Genomic DNA, 20,175 nt, shown 5'->3' with positions numbered 1-20,175 from the left:
CTGTAATGATGGATAACCGTAAGAAATTGATCCTAGTGGTGATTGCCTTCAACGTCATCTCCAAATTGGGATTTCTTCATCTTTGTTTCTTGGCCTGAGCTCACTTGCGGAATCTTAGATACTTTGATGGCCATGCCTGACCCTGTGTGTAGATCTTTGTGATATGAGTGAAATGGAAAAAAAAAAGGTACTGGCATTTTTCAGAGAGGTGCAAAAGCTCTAAAATACTAAATGTAGCCTTTCGTTGAGAGACACATACCTTGACCATTGTAGTTTCGATGATCGTGATATTTTCATTAATTAAACTTATGAGCTTCAGTGCTGTTGGATCATCATACTCAAATCTTTGGTCCAGTAGTATGGACACAATGATGTTGGCTACAGCAGTGTTCATGATGAACTGGTTATCAAAGGGTTTTCCTAAAAGCCAAAGATGTGGTCAAATTTGGTCTCTTATGCTGAAAGATATTACATACTAATCGTCATAAAGGACCTCGGCACGACCAGTTTTAACTAGGGGTGGATATGTCATATGTGCAACTTGTTCAGCTGGATAAGAGGTCAGTGAGCAAGTCGACCTTTGTTGGCATAAGAGCAACTAGCAGAATGATCTTGTCTATTAAATTGCATGTTATACACTTGACATCTCACAATTATTGCAGAATATTTAAATTTTTGAACAATATCAGGGGATGACACATAAATTAGTTCTTTTCAGAGGTAAGTCAAATCTATACCATTCTCTATTAATACCATTCTTGGCTGCTTTTAGTGTAGGGAGAACTGCTGTAGAAGGGATAGTGTATTAGAGGCATCTAGGCAGGGATTATTGCCTTGCAGTCCTTGATATTGCAAGGAAAAACCAAAAATCCCTTTCAGAGCTAAAGCTAATCTATTCTGTGCCCTATTAATACCATTGATAGCTTCATTTAGCATAGGGAGAGTTGATGGAGAAGGACTAGATTAGGAAAAGAGGCATATAAGCAGGGGTTATTGCCTTACTGTCCCTGCTGCTGAAACTTAAATGAAAACTCCTTTTCTGACCTACATCTATTTTTCTCCCTATTATAACCACTCTTACCTAATTTAATATGTGCAAGGCATGTGGTAAGGGATGCGGGACTGGAGATGCTGCTAATGGTGCATGCAGAGGCCGAGTCTGTGGCCTAGGTGATACTGTGCTTTCTGCAGGAGCACAAGAAACACGCTCATCCACGAGACAGGGGGTACTGAACACTACTTTTGAAGCCATATCAATGTGAACAGGTGGTCGGTTTCATTGTGGATAATACTTCCAGTCTGTTTCCCAGCACCACCCTGTCTTCCACATGGTCTGGTCTCACAATCCAAAGAATCTGGACATCCTCACCCTGATCCTCTTTTCTCCCACCATAACAAGTCCCAGGAGACAAACAATCCCAAACTCGGACACTCTGAGGAGTGCCTTACATTTCCATTTATGGATTCTGGCCTCTCACACTGCATATTTTAAGAGGGGCAGATAGTATGTAGTGATGCCTAAATATTTTAGCAGCCACGGTCAGAAGAAGACTGTATGTCATTGTGTCATGTCAGTGTCATCTGATGGAAATGAGTGTTCCTTCTGGTCACACAGATCTCTTCCACAGTTCACAACATCATAGCATTGCAATCCCTCCTTTAAATGTTTGTTATTTAATGTTGCACGCTCTTATCATGAGCTGTCCTTACCTTCATATGATCTAAATGTCTGCATCAAGTTTTCACATTCCTCCATGATCTTATTTTCTATACTCCTCTTCCCCATACCAAAATCTCTCAGTGTCGACAGAGTGAATTTTCTCATCATTTTCCAGTTCTCTCCATGGGAGAAAAGAACACCTGAGTAAAAATAAGTACAGGATAGTCCATCATGCTCAGCAGTCACTGAATAATTCTGTCTAAATAGACTTATATAACTGGTGTACACTCATCATTCATACATGATGTAGAGACAGAGACCCTGATTCCAGTGTTGGGTAATTTAATGGGCTAATTGAATTGTTCATAACCTGCTGCTGGTAAAAAAGTGATTTTATCACTAGAGGACTTGTGAACTTGCTGCCATGCAGTCCTCCATATTCTTCAGTTCTGTACAACCCTGCCCACACCACTGATTGTCAGCGTTCTGCCTATGCACAGTATTCACAGACAGCTTTCAAGCAGTGGAGTGGGGGCGGGGCTATACAGGGATCAGCATTCAGAGAACTAGTAGATCTGCTGCAGATAAAACAGTGATCTTATCAAAACACCAGCAAGTAGCCCAGTAAATAATACATCACCGGAATTAAGGTCTCTGCCCCTACATCATGCTGCTCTCATATTGGGTATCAGAATCATTTTGACAGATTCAGATTAAGATCTTCCAAAATTTTTGGCTTTTTTTAGTCTGTAAAGAACTTGCTTTGGTAATTCGAACAGATTTTATTCAGGTCAAATTGAATCTGTGGCTTATTCGAGCCCAAAAAATAATTCCTGGAGAGTCACTCATCTCTACTAAGGTTTGCTAAAGATCATTAAAAAAAATGTATTCTTACAACTACCCAGCATTTTAGGTAGACTGTATCTGTATACAATTGCATGACTAAATAAAGCTACCATATTGTAGAAATAAATAATGCTGCCATATACTGCACAAGCCATATATATTTGTGCACTTGGGATTCTCCTAGTGACAGCCGCACCAAAGAATACCTATATGGCACCACTGAAGCCAAAACAGTCCTCCTCTACACATTGATACATATTAACCACTTAAAAGCCATTGTCAACTACCTATAAAGGTAAACCTCTGCATTTAGTATATGTATATGTATTACATGAAGGCTATATTAATGCATTTGCAAGTTGCTCCCCCTAGTGGTATACAAAAGGATACACACTATAAAAGAATTGTGCAAAAACGTAACCCCTTAAGAACGTAGCTAATTATACATTTTGCTCTTTTGTTCTTTTTCCTACTTTTTTTCCAGGAACTAAATAAATCTTTTTTATTTTTCCTTCGCCATAGCTGTACAAAGATTGTTTCTTTTATAGGACACCTTAAAGGTTCGATATTATGTACTGAATTGTGCACAATGCACATCATTGGGAAAAAAAAACCGCAATTTCGCCATTGTTATTTTCGATTTTTAATTCACAGCTTCTCGACCCGGTGATATGATTCTTCAGATCTGCACAATTACTACGATACCAAAAATTTCAGAGTTTTTTTGCATTATTTTTCATCCTTATTTTAATTTAAAATTTTTTTAACCGTGTAAAAAAAATTGGAGTTTTATTGCCATTTTTCCATTACATTGGTTGCAGTATATGAAAATTTTTACAACGCTTAGTCCTTTCTCTGAATTGTAGTTTTATTTGTGCCATTTCGGGGTAAAAATGACATTTTGATCACTTTGTGTTGCATGTTTTGCACAAGGGCAGCAAGTGAAAAATTTAATGTATTTTTTTAATATTTACCGTTTGGGTGGAATAATTTTTAATATCTTAACAGATCAGACTTTTGGCAAGGCCAAATACACTTCTTTTGCTTTAGTCTGGAATTGAATAAAGGGGGTGATACACAGCTCTCTATGTTTTTTATATCTCTTTAATATTTAAAGGAACAATTCTTAATTTTCATTCTATTTTTTTAGTCCTCCATATGGGACTTGAACCTGTGATCGTTTGTCTTTCATACTGCAATATTTCAGCAGAAGCATCAAGATAGTGGCAAAAAGGGGACGTAATTAGGCCTCAGCTGCCGTGACAATCCATCTGTACAATGAAATCTTTTCGTGGGGTGAAGCATTGGTGACTGAATAGAAGACCTAGTGGGATTGAGAGCAGCATTTAGGAGGTTAACAGCATCAATTGGAGCTAGCTCTGCTCGCTGCTGTTAGAGGTGTGTGCCAGCTGTATTATACAGCTTGCATCTGTTCTGTGTGGAGAAGGTTCAGCTTCTTAGCACATTCATTACAAACGTTACCCCAACTCTGATGACAGATCAAGGGATTGCTGCTACACTACTAAGATTACCCCATCTTGAAGTAAATGTTTGACCCCGATAAAATAGAAAAGCTTATGCTTACCTCCCGTGCCGGTAATGGTCCAGCGGTGTCAGCACTCGCGGTCCCGCGGCTGCCATGCGGTTGATGTGACACATGATGCTTGCCCCCAATCAGCGCTGGGGTCACTGTCCCCACCTTCTTACACACCAATCATGAAGATGAAGTCCGGGCTGTGGCTGCTCTCTAACTTCCCCTTTATGTTCCTTTTGACAAGAGGAGGGGACACAGACGCCAGTGCTCATTGGTCGTTGGCATCACGTGTCACAAGAGCAGCAAAGGTGCCTCAAGACAGCGAATGCCGACATTGTGGGAACAGCGTCATCACGGTAGGTGAGTAAAAGCTTTTTTGCTTTAATAGGGCCAAGTTGTTCAAGTAGAAGACAACTTCTTTCAGGAGGCCACTTACATATACTAGAAATCGGCTGATGGTTGAAAACCACTGTATGAATGGTTCTCCGGTGGATGTTGGAAACACCAAGAGATGACACAAATTGTCATTTTGGGTATTACAGTTGTATAAACTGGCCACACAATGTCAAATACAGGAGTGAGAAGGACGAAAAATACTTGACAAAAATTTGACAAATTTTTCATCTGTTGGTCACAAAAATTGTTACCTGGTAACTTTTCGTTTTAGCTGAATTGTCCACTTCGATCAACTCAAGAGTAATATGTTTGGCCACATGTTGGTGTCAAGGAAGGTTGACCCTGTAATCCCACCGGTTGCTCACTGTCCAGCACAGCTTCTGGTCAAGTTCTCATGTGATGCTATAGCCTAGTCGTTCTTAAAATGACATAGATATCCCAATACAGAAAAGTCTAACTTCACACATAACTATAAAAATTTGATGTTTTTGTGCGTTAAATGCTAAAAGGAAGCTGTCATCAGATATGCCCTACTGTGTTAATCACCTTTTTGTATAAGAAATATTTATTTCATGATCATCATTAACAAATAAGGTCAGTCATCTTCACACTGGCCACTGGGGCTTTTTTTAAGCTTTATTCTTCCTGTCCTTTCAGGACGAGATTACAGCAGATTCGTTATTGTCAGAGAGAGGATTACAATGACTGTTAACGCAGGATCCACCCATCGCATTAAGTGATGTCAAACCTGACCCTGTTCCTCTCTTCATATTGACATTTGCATATGATGATTAGATGCTTCAGTAAAAGAGATATGGCCAGGATCTCACCAATGACTAATATACAGGGTGGGCCATGTATATGCATACACCTGGGTGGGCCATTTATATGGATACACCTGGGTGGGCCATGTATATGGATACAACTAAATAAAATGGGAATGGTTGGTGATATAAACCTTCTGTTTGTGGCACATTAGTATATGGGAGGGGGAAAACTTTTCAAGATGGGTGGTGACCATGGCGGCCATTTTGAAGTAGGCCATTTTGGATCCAACTTTATAAATGGTCCACCCTGTACAATAAACAAAAGGAATTTAGAGTCTAAAAATGTTGCAGTGTCCAGTGTGGGAATTGTACGATTTTGGATTTTTATTTTTAATACAGATTGTGATAAAAAAATAAATATTTAACACAAAAACTTGATAGAAGCAGTAGGTTATTTTTTGATAGCAGCTTCCCTTTAGAGTTAACTTTTTGCATCAGGATGTCGTTCTTGTGTGATAGTTTAAAAAATGCTAAAGTTCTAGATCCTGGAGATATTGACGCTCCCTTTAAAACCTACCGAAAATCCTTAATGTTTCCAAAGATATAGATATCCACAACTAATGGTAGCAATTACAAGTAACCGAGCCATTTTTAAGGAATGATATCTAGACGCAGAAATATTTACCATATCCGTTTGATGTTACAGAGACTATTGGCGAGACCGGCCTTCCAGAAAATTCTTCTCCGTAGTTCATAAGTGCATCTTTCACTGTTTCATAACCAGTGAGGATAACCAACTTCTCCTGTCCAAGCTGGAGGCTAAATACTGTGCCGTACTTCTTTGATATCTACAATCCAATAATAATGAAAACAAGCAAACGAAAAGTTACAACTAATAAAGTAAACACATACACTCACTGGCCACTTTATTAGGTACACCATGCTAGTAAGGGGTTGGACCCCCTTTTGCCTTCAGAACTGCCTCAATTCTTCGTGGCAGAGATTCAACAAGGTGCTGGAAGCATTCCTCAGAGATTTTGGACCATATTGACATGATGGCATCACACAGTTGGCGCAGATTTGTCGGCTGCACATCCCTGATGCGAATCTCCCGTTCCACCACATCCCAAAGATGCTCTATTGGATTGAGATCTGGTGACTGAGGAGGCCATTTGAGTACAGTGAACTCATTGTCATGTTCAAGAAACCAATCTGAGATGATTCGAGCTTTATGACATGGCGCATTATCCTGCTGAAAGTAGCCATCAGATGCCTGTTCTTAGCTGAGAGGAGTGGTACCCAGTGTGGTCTTCTGCTGCTGTAGCCCATCTGCCTCAAAGTTCGACGCACTGTGCGTTCAGAGATGCTCTTCTGCCTACCTTGGTTGTAACGGGTGGCAATTTGAGTCACTGTTGCCTTTCTATCAGCTCGAACCAGTCTGCCCATTCTCCTCTGACCTCTGGCATCAACAAGGCATTTCCGGCCACAGAACTGCCACTCACTGGATTTTTTTTCTTTTTCGGACCATTCTCTGTAAACCCTAGAGATGGTTGTGCGTGAAAATCCCAGTAGATCAGCAGTTTCTGAAATACTCAGACCAGCCCTTCTGGCACCAACAATCATGCCACGTTCAAAGGCACTGAAATCACCTTTCTTCCCCATACTGATGCTCGGTTTGAACTGCAGGAGATTGTCTTGACCATGTCTACATGCCTAAATGCACTGAGTTGCCGCCATGTGATTGGCTGATTAGAAATTAAGTCTTAACACACAGTTGGACAGGTGTACCTAATAAAGTGGCCAGTGAGTGTATATTCTACCTGTAAAAGGCAATCTACATACTCCAGTATTTTCAGACATATCCCAGTATTGTCACACATATAGAACATAATGTGGACCACAATATGGACCACTGAAAATATACTGCTATGTGCATTTCTCACAGACCGCCTTTTTTTATTCCTTGGGCTTGATTTTGATGACCAGAGAATAGGGACATCTGTGATTGATAAGTTGATCACTCGTCCAAAACTGATTGAGCAGCACACCACGTGGAAATATTCGGTACCGCAAGTAAATTAGCTTTTCCTGTAAAGCTAAAATATTACCAGTTTTGAAGGGGGTCGACTTGATAAGACAGTCCATTTCCATGCCTTTTTAAAGCACATAGGCATCATAGAGGGGTTCACCAATTATGATACCACTGTATGAGCCAGTAAGAAAGTCGGTGCTGTATAGCTGGATGCAATTTCATTAGCCAAGTTTCAGACTGGTTTCATTTGAAAAGTGTTTGCCATGTTGATATAATACTAATTCTCTCTTTTAAAAAATATAGGGTACCAGAAGCAGGTATTCTGTTGAGAATCTTCAGATCTGGCCACAGGGAGGATCAAAAAAGCTTCATGTGCTCTGGATCATGTGCCCTATGCTATATTTTCCTAAGACCCACCAGTAAAATTGCCTTTAGGAGTCCACTCTACAACTACATGGGGTGGGGTAATGTTGAGGAAATTGGGGTAATGGAGAAAGAAGATTGGACATGTGTGTGCCGTTGTGGTACATAGAGTGTGGTTGCGGTGAGTGAAGAGGATTTCGGAATTATGGAAAAAAACTAAGCCCAATTCTTGATTTAAGGGCTCACCATAGAATTCACTTGATCTCTGTCAGGTCCATCCAAGCCTAGATTTTTCTTGTTCTGCATTATTGCAGACAATCCATTGAGTGAATAGGAATTGTATAATACCTAAGTTTCCTTGTGGTGGCATTGCAGAAGCAGTGAACACTTAATTCCAGGTTTCCTCACAGATTATTTCTGAACTCTATGGTGGGAGACACTTTATGATCAATTTGATTAATTGTCAAAAGACCTGTCCATATGCTGGGATTGTACAAGCAGAGCGCAAGAAACGGTTTGTGCCACCATATAATACACAGGTAATGTTGCTGACATCACGAAGAGAAACCTTTTCGTAACTTAAACCTATTAAAAATGATGCCCCATTCAAATAATATGTTCCTTTGATTGTCAGTATGGCACCCCCTACAGTTAGAACCTTTGGCTTCTATGTCCGTCTATCTAATCCTTTTCTCTAATGACTGAGTATGCGCAGTTCCCTCTCTCTTGAGCTGGCCATATTAGCAATGCAGGAGAATCCCTCCACGCGTCAGCCAGCCTGAAACAGCTCACACATTTCTTGTTTGTCCTTCCACAGCTCCTTCATTCTTTCTATTTCCTCCCACATTCCCTGTATGTTCTCTCACAGCTCACCATTCTTTGTATGTTCTCCAATAGCTCCCCCATACTTTGTGTGTTCTCCCTCAGCTCCCTCATACTTTGTATGTCCTCCCACACCTCTCCCATTCTTTGTATGTCCTCCCACAGCTCCCCATACTTTGTATGTCCTCCCACATTCCCTGTATGTTCTCTCACAGCTCACCATTCTTTGTATGTTCTCCAATAGCTCCCCCATACTTTGTGTGTTCTCCCTCAGCTCCCTCATACTTTGTATGTCCTCCCACACCTCTCCCATTCTTTGTATGTCCTCCCACAGCTCCCATACTTTGTATGTCCTCCCACAGATCCCCCATACTTTGTATGTTCTCCCACAGCTCCACCATACTTTGTATGTTCTCCCACAGCCCCCCCATTCTTTGCATGTCCTCCCACAGCTCCCCATACTTTGTATGTTCTACCTCAGCTCTCCCATACTTTGTATGTCCTCCCACAGCTCCCCCATTATTTGTACTGTATGTCCTCCCACAGCTCCCTATACTTTGTATGTCCTCCCACAGCTCCCCCATTCTCTGTATGTCCTCCCACAGCTCCTTCATTCTTTGTATGTCCTCCCACATTCCTTGTATATCCTCTCACAGTTCCCTTATTCGTTGTATGTCCTCCCACAGCTCCCCTATTTTTTCTGGTCTCTTACAGCTCTTTCTTTCGTTTTATATCCTCCTACAGCTCCCACGTTCTTTTTGCTCTTTTCTTTGTATGTCATCCCACAGCTCCTACATTCTTTGCTTGACTATTTACAGCTCCCCCATTCTTTCTATGTTCTCCCACTGCTTCCTGCCTCTTCTCTCACTTACAGTTTTGTAAGAGGAGACACAGAGTCTCTCTAGAAGAACTTTTACAAGTTTAAAAAGGTGTCCTCATTTTTTTATTAAAAAAAATATATATAGTTTAATAAACTAAATATTTAATAAGCTAATATTATTTTAAACCTCTCATTTTTGCATACATTTTCTAACCCTAACTTGGTTAAGAACTAAGATTAGGGTTAAAGCTAAGCTAAAGACTATGATGAGTGTTAGGACTGAGATAATGCTAGGGCTAATAAAGGAATGAGGGTTAAAAGAATGAATAGCATGAGGATAAGGACTCGGGTTCGGTCTAAGGGTACCGTTACACTTAGCGATGCACCAGCGATCCCGACAATGATATGGATCGTTGGTGCATCGCTAAGTGGTCGCTAGTGAGCTGCCACAAAGGCAGATCTCACCAGCGACATACCAGCGGTCAGGGGTCGATACCTACTTGTCAGACCCGGCAATCCTGACGTCCTCCCACCCGCGTCCACGCGTTGCTCGTCGGCACCACAGGAAGCCCAGCAGGAAGCGCCCGACGAGAAATGGTCCAAGACGTTCTTGCGCGACCAGCGATGAGCAGCGGGGGAGCCGGTCGGAGGTAAGTATCACATGTAGCGATATCGCTAGCAATATCGCTGCTATGTCACAAAATCGGTGTCGTTACAGCGATATTGCTAGCGATATCGCAATGTGTAACGGGGGCTTAAGACTAGGATTAGGATGAGAGTTCCGACTAGGGTTAGAATTACAATGAGGGATAGGATGTACAATACAAAATAATATATTGGTACCGTGTTAGCCAGAAAAATAGATGTAAATACTTATGTCCCCCCAAAAAATTGAGAAAAGTATTCAAGGAGTGATACCTTTATAGGCTAACTCAGAAGGCCCCTTCATCAGGCATATACTGAGAAGAGATGGCAACATTTATATAAGGGGATCAAGATTTCCTTTTTGCATCTGGATAAAAAGAAGATGCCGCTGTCCAGTTATGCCATTTTCTTCAGTAGGTTTTTCAGAAAATTCTATATAAATGCTGCCATCTCTTCTCAGTATATGCCTGATGAAGGGGCCTTCTGAGCCTTGAAAGCTTGCAAATATAATTTATCTGGTTAGCCAATAAAGGTATCACTCTTTGAATACTTTTCTCAATTTTTTGGGGGGACATAAGTATTTACAACAATGAGGGATGGGGAAAGGGTTGAGCCCCCCCGTACACATTAGACTAACGCTGGCAGTTTTATGTGTATGGGGCTTTAAAATGCAGACTTTTCAAGAACTTTAAAGGAGGAATAAAAACATAAATTCCTGGGGTTGGAAATTATAAGATTTAAAATAGAAATGCTTCTGACAATTTTTATTACCTCTAAAAAAGATTTGTGGGGTTTTGTTGAGTTGACCATGTGCATATTCCCAATGATTGGTAAGGGTGTCGGTCCTGGAGGAAAATTACGGTACTTGTCATTCTTCTTGTTGTTGAACACGATGACCAGGATTAGGAAGACAATTGTAAACAGAAGAACTGAGACCTCGTCCATGGTGAACTTTGGATCTGTAAAATCTAGGAACATATAAAAAAAAGACATGTATCAAAAACAGTTACATCCATATTCCAAGTCACTGAACTTTTTATTCTTGTATAAGAGTGAATTTTTATTTTTTTGCACATTAAAAATGCTAAATGAATTCAATAATCATAATTGATGGACGAAAACAAGAATAGCAACTCAAGCAAGATAATGTTCTAGTCCCCCAGATCCTTCTCAGACTCTCAGTTGTATAAAGAACGGAGAAGTGTTAAGTACATACAGTATAGCGTGTGCTGCAGTAAAACCTTCCCATTCTCATAGATTTTAAGAGACCTTTTAAGATATCCCTATGTATGCTGTCCTACACAAAGAGTGTTTCCATTATGATATTGAAATATAAAATTGGTGCAGCAGTATGCAACACATTGTTCCTAGCTGCTGCAGAATACTACTGTGTCATGTTGGGGGTGCATAAGATCTACGCTTTTAATCAATATAGAGATCCATCCTGTTTTAGTGCCAGAGAGAGGCTGACATAAAGTGTACCCTAGATAGGTCATGGCTAGCGATCATAGGGTTCTTTACAAGATCCCAATAATAATCCCTGAGGAACTTTCTACTGCTAAGAGGAAACTCATCAAGCAGAGTTATAATGATTCGAGATAAGTGATTGTGTGCTTCACATATATTCTTGCACTGAGTGTTAACTTTGTGACTTCAAAGCACACTGTCATTAGAGGTTTTTTTTATTTTAGAATGAAATATATTTACCCTATATACTCGAATATAAGCCGACCCTGTCACGGTCACGTGTGCCTGGACGCAGCGAGTACCGCAAGGCGAACCCATGACACGCGTGACCCTGGATACACCGCCTCCAGTAGGGCAAATTTAAATAATAAAACGTGCAGCTGGATACACCGCCTCCAACTGGCGAATTTAGGTAATACACGTTATATGTACAGTAATCTGGAAACCCCGCCTCCAGTAAGGCGAATTTAAACAATAAAGGGGAAACCTGGGTAACAATAACAAAGGTGGGCCCTGCGATAGGGAATAGGGACGTGGAGACCTCCTGTACTCCCATGAGCCAGTGTCCCTGCACTCCTAACGTTCTCTATGCCGGTTCCGCACCGGGCGATGCACGCGTACCTCAAACCCTGACTCGCCCTGCACCTAAAACCTCACTAGGGAATTGGTCGGTGCGGAAACTAATCCCACCACTGCATTAAACACACATAAGGGAAAATGACAATACAGGGGGAACACCACTTAGCTTTGCTCTGTTGCGTACGCTCCTAGCAACAGAGCCCATCACCTGCGTGCATCTTCTCCTCCAACCGGATCCATCACCATAACCGGATCCATCACCCTAGTGCAGCCTTGGAGCAGAGTCCACCACCAGTTGCAGCTGCCCAGTAAACAGAGTCCCAAAGATGAGTCCAGCTTCTGCCAATCCATGCCAGCACTCCTTGTAAACTCCATAGCTGACTCAACCCCTCTGGCTGTGCTGCCCAGGACTCTCATTCAGCTCCTTCATCCCCCAGGCTTGCTTCCCAAATGACGAACTATCAATATCACCAATGATTATCAAACACACCTGAAACTCTTTTATAGAGCCTCACACCTGATTTGTAATATGTGCACATTAAAACTAAAGTGTAATACCAGTCACCACCACCAAGGCAACTTAGAACAAACGACACCACGTGTAATAATTCTAATGGCCACCGGGGGCAATCAACCCACTTTGGCACCAAGCCAAAGGAAAAAAAGTTCACTTTGTCCATTTACTTGTCAGCTCCACCTTGGATCATGACAGTCCTGAGTATAAGCCGACCCCCTAATTTTGCCACAAAAAACTGGGAAAACTTATTGACTCGAGTATAAGTCTAGGGAGGAAAATGCAGCAGCTACCGGTAAATTTCAAAAATAAAAATAGATACCAATAAAAGTAAAATTAATTGAGACATCAGAAGGTTAATTGTTGTTGAATATCCATATTTAATCAGGAGCCCCATATAATGCTCCATACAGTTCATGATGGGCCCCATAAGATGATCCATACAAAACACACCCCATATAATGCTGCACAAAGGTTAATAATGCCCCCATAAGATGCTCCATACAAAATACACCCCCATATAAGGCTGCACAAAGTTTAATAATGGCCCCATAAGATGCTCCATAGAATAATATGCCCCATATGCTGCTCCATAGAGGTTATGGCCCCATAAGATGTTCCATAGAATAGGCCCGATAAGATGCTCCATAGATTATGCCCCATAAGATGCTTTATAAGATGTTCCATAGATTATGCCCCATATGCTGCCCCCATAAGATGCTCCATAGATTATGCCCCCATATGCTGCCCCCATAAGATGCTCCATATATTATGCTCCCATATGCTGCTCCATAGATTATTTTCTCCATATGCTGCTCCATAGATTATGCCCCCATATGCTGCCCCCATAAGATGCTCCATATATTATGCCCCCATAAGATGCTCCATAGATTATGCCCCCATATGCTGCCCCCAAAAGATGCTCCATAGATTATGCCCCCATATGCTGCCCCCATAAGACGCTCCACAAATTATGCCCCATATTCTACCCCAAAAAGAAAAATTACATACTCACCTCTCCGTCGCTGGGGGCCAGGTGCCGGTGTCACCCCTGGCTCAGGACCCGGCACCTGAGATATTCACCTGTCCCTGGTCCATCGCTGCTCACAGCTGTCTGCCGCATCCTCTGTCAGTGACATTCAGGCAGCAGAGGGCGTGGCGCGGAGGAACTACGTCATCGCGCCCTCTGCTGCCTGAATGTCACTGACAGAGGACATGGCAGACAGCGGCGAGCAGCGATGGACAGGAGACAGGTGAATATTGCATATACTTGCCCACTCCCAGCGCTGTCTCTGCAGCTATGTTCTCACACGGTCTCCCTTCCTTCCTTCAGCGGTCACGTAGTACCGCTCAATAAACTCATGAATATGCGCATATTCATGAGTTTAATGAATGGTATCACGTGACAGCTGAAGAAAGGAAAGGAGACCATGGGACAAGCATGGGGGCTGCAGAGACGCGTCAGGGGAGGTCACTATGATCTGATACCCCCGCTCCCCCTCCCCCACCGACACCCTGACGTATATGACTCGAGAATAAACTGAGAGGGGGACTTTCAGCACAAAAAATGGGCTGAAAATCTCGGCTTATACTCGAGTATATACGGTATTTAATCGTATGAACATACAGTATATTTCAACATCATATAAGAATAAACAACAAGCAATAAACAGTGATTGAAAAGAGCAAAGGAGCAAAAATCAGAGTCGAATATCAATGTTTTCTATATATGCAATAACATTGTCATTTCCAGTGAAGAAATAAATCACCGGGATACAATCTGAGGGGACACTCCTCAACAACGTGCTGAACTGTTTGACGATCAGCTCCACAGTCACAGGCTGGAGAGTCAGATTTTCCCCACTTATGCATAAGATCTGCACAGACACCAAAGTTTGTTCTGATACGATTCAGAGTAACCCAGGTTTTCCTTGGTAGATTGAATGCAAATGTATTATCTCACCTCTGGACTGAACTTGACAAGGGTGAATGTGTATACCAAGCACAGCAAGAGCCATATTCAGATTGTATTTAGAGTGTTCATATGGACTCGGTATACACATTCAACCTTGCCAAGTTCAGTCCAGAGGTGAGATATTACATTTGGTAGATTGAAGCCTGGTGGTGGATTTTGTAAGTGAGGAAACATTTGAAGCTCACCATCTACTGCACTGACCCAAAGTTCTCGCCATTTCTCTTCCAAATTGAAATCATGTTCATACAGGGTAATTGCGGTTCGGATGGGTGCGTGTCTTGATTTCAGTCACTGTATTTGAACATCTTGGATATTTTGATGTATTGGGAGATTTTCATTATTCAGTACTTTAGAGTATTCTATAAGTAGGAGCTATTGTCTTCTCAGGTTTGCAGGTGCAGTATGGTTCAAGACAGGTAACCAGTGGACAGGAGTAGGTCTGATGGCACCAGATGTTATGCGCATATAATTGTTCAGCTGGGTGTCGATTGCATTCACATGACATCTATTTAATCATACTGGAGCACAATATTCTGTGGCAGAGTACACCAAGGTAAGGGTAGACATTCTCAAGACAGGTGTTGAAGAACCCCAGGAGGATCCACAGAGTTTCTGAATATTATTCCGTGCTTTCAGTTTCTGTGCTGTCTTATCCAAGTGAGATTTTAAGGTTAGGGTTCTGTCAAAGATTACGCCTAAATACTTAGGATTGAAATTATGTTTGACAAGTTAACATTCAAAATGTACTTTGAGTTCAGTCTTAGCTCTTACGTTGTGTAAATGAAAGCAGCATACTTCCGTTTTTGATGGATTGGACTTTAACCTCCATTGTCGAAAATACTTTCCCATTATACTAAGATCTTCTGTTCTGTTTTGATTTACAGCTTCCTTAGGATGAAATTTTTTTATATGTATACTCATTATTTGGGGTATTTTTCAATCCTACCCTTTCTTCTCTTGTCGGCTTGTGTTATGGGTTTTAAGTGATATAGGGCATATCAGAATCCAGAATGTCCAGAAACCCAGAGTGTCTATCAGCCATATCCTCCTTCTTCACCTCTCGCTTCCTCAAACTCAATGTAGACAAATCTGAACTCATCATCTTTCCGCCATCTCACAGGTTTTCTTTACCTGACCTAGCTATAACAATTAATGACATCACACTTTCCCCAGTACCAGAAGTCCGCTGCCTCGGAGTAACCTTTGACTCTGCCCTGTCCTTCAAACCGCACATCCAAACTCTTTCAACCTCCTGTCGCCTCCAGCTCAAAAATATTTCCAGAATCCATCCTTACCTCAACCCTCAATCTACTAAAATGCTTGTGCATGCTCTCATCATCTCCCGCCTCGACTACTGCAACATCCTTTTCTGTGGTCTCCCTGCTAACACCCTCGCACCTCTCCAGTCCATCCTTAACTCTGCCGCCCAACTAATTCATCTCTCTCCTCACTACTTCTCCTCTTCTCCCCTCTGCAAATCTCTTCACTGGCTCCCATTCCCTCAGCGTATCCAGTTCAAATTACTAATTCTGACCTACAAGGCCATCTATAACCTGTCTCCCCCATATGTCTCTGAACTAATCTCCCGATACCTTCCCTCACGTAATCTCCGGTCCTCCCAAGACCTCCTCCACACTTATTCGCTCCTCACCCAACCGCCTCCAAGACTTCTCCCGAATAGCCCCTATTCTCTGGAATTCTTTGCCCCAACAAGTCCGACTATCAACCACATTTGGATCCTTCAGACGGAACCTGAAAACCCACCTCTTCAAGAAAGCCTACAACCTGCAATGACCCCGCTACCTCCTTCTCTCTCACCACTACCGGTGATATCACCTCAACCAACACGGGAACTGCTGCAACCCCCCAACCTACTGTCTCCTTCCCCACCATCCTATAGCATGTAAGCCCGAAAGGGAAGGGTGCTCTCCCCACTCTGTATCAGTCTGTCATCGTTAGTTTGTTTACTGTAAGTGATATCTGTAATTTGTATGTAACCCCTTCTCATGTACAGCACCATGGAATCAATGGTGCTATATAAATAAATAATAATAATAATAATATCAGGAAATAGTAGGGCCAGCCTACAGTGAGCAAGAGCACCATTTACATGTTCTTGGATTCCAACCTGTATGGTAAGGCAGGGGTGTTTGTAGGGATGATACAAAAAGTAAATTAGGGCTTTTCTGTACATGACACTATTGATCAATATATGCTTTGCCTCCACATCTGCTATGATATTTTATAGCTCTTGACAGTATCTATGGAGAGTTCACCTGTATGGGCTGCACTTTGCTCTCTATAACTGCTGTTATTCATTTGAATGGCTGCAACATTTGTGCAATCTGATACATGTGACACATACGTACTATTTTGCTGCCCTTAAGACTTTTTTCTGTGTTTTATTTCTTTCCCTTGCAGCATACAAGCGATATAAGCGAATAGCATCCCTATACAGATGACAATCCAGCAGCAGTTGGATGTACACTAGAGCTGACAACTTGATGCATCAGCCGCAATAAGTGTTGGCACCGACTACAGCCGTTTAACCTCTTCAATACTGCTGTCAATAATGACTACAGCATCTAGATGGTTAACAGAGTGTGGATGCTCCCTCTTTAACCCCATCAGCACCCTGAGATCTTGATCGTGTGGTCCTTATGTTTGCCATGGCAATTCATAGGCAAATAACTGCCTTAGAGTCTGCCAGTTCAGGGACCTGTTCAGAAGTTATCAGCATTTAGATTGTAAAAATACATTTTTTCATTCCTGGCATGCCACCTTGCATTAATTCCTGAAAAGGACACGAAGGGTTCATAAACTAACTGAAAGCAATTTTCAATACGGTGAGGGGTGCCGTTTTTAAAATGGTATCACTTTTGGGGATTTTGCAATGTATAGGAACCCCGAAAGTTACTCCAAACCTAAAAATATAGGTTTTGCAAATTTCCTTGAAAAAATGAAAAATTACTGCTAAATAAACCTTCTAAAATGGTAACAATATAAAACAACATTTAACAAATGGTGCGGATGTAAAGCAGATATGAGAGACATTTATTAATGCTTTTGAGTGGTATGACTATCTGGATTAAAGGGATAATCATTTAAAGTTTGAAAATTGCAATTTTTTGACATTTTTTGTAAAATTTCTGATATTTTTATAAATAAGCGCTAAACATATCAATCTAAATTTGCACTTACCATAAAGTACAATGTGTCACAAAAAAAAAGCACAATCAATGGAATATGTTGAAAGTTCCGGAGCTATTACCATATAAAATGATAGCGGTCACTTACCGCCATCTGCCATACATGTACAGTGGAAGTCTGTAGCGGGTGTATGGAGCGGGCTCAAAGGGTGAGCTTGCCCATACTTGGCAGGTGATGGCTGTGTGTTACATCCGCAAGTGGCCCTTAGCCATCACAGGTGGCGTGAAGTGCCACCTGCAATTGATAACCTTTCAAAATGCCGCTGCTATACTCTGACAGCAGCATTAACAGCACTCATGAGGGCGCGTCATTCTAAGCGCCAATCCGCACACTCATGATGTGACTGCAAGCTACAGATAAGATGCTATGACAGCTGGGAGTCTGCTGAAGACCTCCATGCTTGTCTTTACAGAGCTCCGTTGAAACCCTGCCTATGGCCAGACTGCAAAGGAGACTGATTTTCATTATATGCAACTGTACTGTTGTATCGCGGTATATAGCACAAGTGATCAGCTAATTGAAGGTTCAATGTCCCCTAAAAAGGCTAACAAGAAATGTAAAAAAACCTTGAAAAAAATTGGAAAAAAACATAAAAGGTCAAGTCACCCCCTTCACTTATTAAAAATATTGATAATATATTGTGGCATGGCTAAGGGTTGTATAATCGATGGGAGATATGTGTCTCAGAGATGGCTTGTCTCCGTAATGTAAGGCATGATAGATATTGCTTTATTACTAATGTTTTGCAAGGACCTCTAGTGAGGTCACAGTCACGTGACCAATCAGCTGCTGGGTTCGTGGGTGTGGCTACAACCTTATAATGTAGTCTGCTCCTGAACCAGGCAGTTGTAGGTGGGGAGGACTAAGCCTCCCGTGTGTACTGAAGCTCCAGGTCTGAGCCTGAAGTAACGGACATTTGTGTTCTCTTTTGCCTAAGCCAAAGGCTCTTTCTTTTGTGCTTCTTTATGGGTTTATGACACAAATAAACCTCATGAACTTTGGAAGAACCTGTCTCATGATTGTCTCCTGCTGCATCTGAGCGAGTCGAACCCCTACTATATATATATATATATATATATATTTTAAATTACATCAATATGGTTTTGCCACGTTCAGAAAATTCCGATAAAAATATGAAACATATAACAGTTAGTTAAATGTGAAAAATTCAAGAATGCCAAAATTACACTTTTTTGGTTGCTGATATCCCACAAATATTGCTGTAAGAAGCTAAAATATTAAAATATAATATGCCATAAAAAATAAGCCATCACACAGCTCTATCAACCGAATAAAGAAAAAGCTATGGGTCTCGAAAAATGACGACACAGCCTTCAATTTTTTTCACCACTAAAATAACAAAAAACTTGACATGTTTGGTATCACTGTAATCTTGATATTGAGAAAAATCATACTATGCAGTCTTTTTATCACACAATGTACACCATAAAAACAATGTCAGAATTAAATTTTTCACAATGTCACTGTTCTTGCAATTTTCTTTCCCTTTTCCAGGACATTATGCTGTAAAATGAAAGGTGTCATTCAAAAGTATAACTTGTCCCACAAAGAAAGTCATCATATGTCTATGTGGACAGAAAAATAATAAAGTTATGACTCTGGGAAGCAGGCAGGGAGGGAGGAAATGAAAATGAGAAAATTGGCCAAGTTAAAAAGGGGTTAAATTTGTTAAAAAGTGTTAAAGCTTCAGCTACACCTTTGAGTCTAGTCATCACCTCTACATTGTTAGGGGGAGATATCAAGAAATATTTCCTCCTGCATAGCTCTATGACATATGCGTCATACATGTAGTTATGATACCTTTTAATGGCTAAGCTTTCGAGACCTCTTAGGTCCCTTCCTCAGACATGATACCAAGAAAGGGTCTAAATAGTCTGGGAAGATTGCTTTGCAACACAATTTACTTTATTTTTCTTAGCCATTAAGCTGTGTCATAACTATAGGATTGTCTTGCTTTTCCCATTAAACGGTAAACTAAAAACATTTTAAAAATAGATCTATAGTCCTACTTGTTTCAAGACCCCTTTCCAACATGATGAGGCATCGCTTCTCACGTGAAGTCTATGGTTGGCCTAGTCTAGTGTTAGGAAAAAAAATCATCCCCATAAAAGTGCATGCAATGAGGGGGGTCTAGGAACATAATTTCTTACCTGTCTGTTCACTGTTCTCTTCTCGATATGTGAATGAACTGGGTGTTCCCAGCACATAAAGAATATTTATACCTTTTGCTGACTTGCTGAATCTGTGAAACTTGAGAAGGGCAGGCTCATAAACATTATGCGTAACCATATGGTTATGATAATGATCTCTCTGATTTACTTTGGACTTTCTATAGTGTTAGCACAGTGACCTGTCTTTCCCAGTTGTTGCATCACTTTCTGCTTCTGTCTCTTTCAGTTTTATCACTCTTTTGGGCCAATGTTGTCATCATAGTGAGAAAATACTTTCTCTGAATATGTTGCGAATGCAATGTAAAGACTCTCTCCACCTCTCCCTTTTTTCTCTGCACCCACCACCCATCATT

The 20,175-nt window shown here is 41.2% G+C and overlaps 1 protein-coding gene across 1 annotated transcript in view; it reads right to left on the bottom strand.

The window, feature by feature from the left end:
• LOC141098574 (cytochrome P450 2K1-like) overlaps nucleotides 1-19,918 on the bottom strand; it is a 34,219-nt gene extending 14,301 nt beyond the window's left edge. The window contains exons 1-5 of the mRNA XM_073586480.1: nucleotides 19,802-19,918; nucleotides 10,657-10,853; nucleotides 5,889-6,051; nucleotides 1,711-1,860; nucleotides 260-420 (exon numbers count right to left, since the gene is read on the bottom strand). Coding sequence (XP_073442581.1) covers nucleotides 260-420; nucleotides 1,711-1,860; nucleotides 5,889-6,051; nucleotides 10,657-10,830 — 648 coding nt within the window. The 5' untranslated portion in view covers nucleotides 10,831-10,853; nucleotides 19,802-19,918. The remainder of the gene's footprint in view (nucleotides 1-259; nucleotides 421-1,710; nucleotides 1,861-5,888; nucleotides 6,052-10,656; nucleotides 10,854-19,801) is intronic.
• Between the last annotated feature and the right edge of the window lie 257 nt (nucleotides 19,919-20,175).

Source organism: Dendrobates tinctorius, unplaced genomic scaffold (assembly GCF_039654945.1).
Source record: "Dendrobates tinctorius isolate UK_male_01 unplaced genomic scaffold, ASM3965494v1 ptg000093l, whole genome shotgun sequence".
In the NCBI taxonomy this organism is placed as follows: domain Eukaryota; kingdom Metazoa; phylum Chordata; class Amphibia; order Anura; family Dendrobatidae; genus Dendrobates; species Dendrobates tinctorius.
This window is presented reverse-complemented; position numbering and strand designations above follow the sequence as displayed.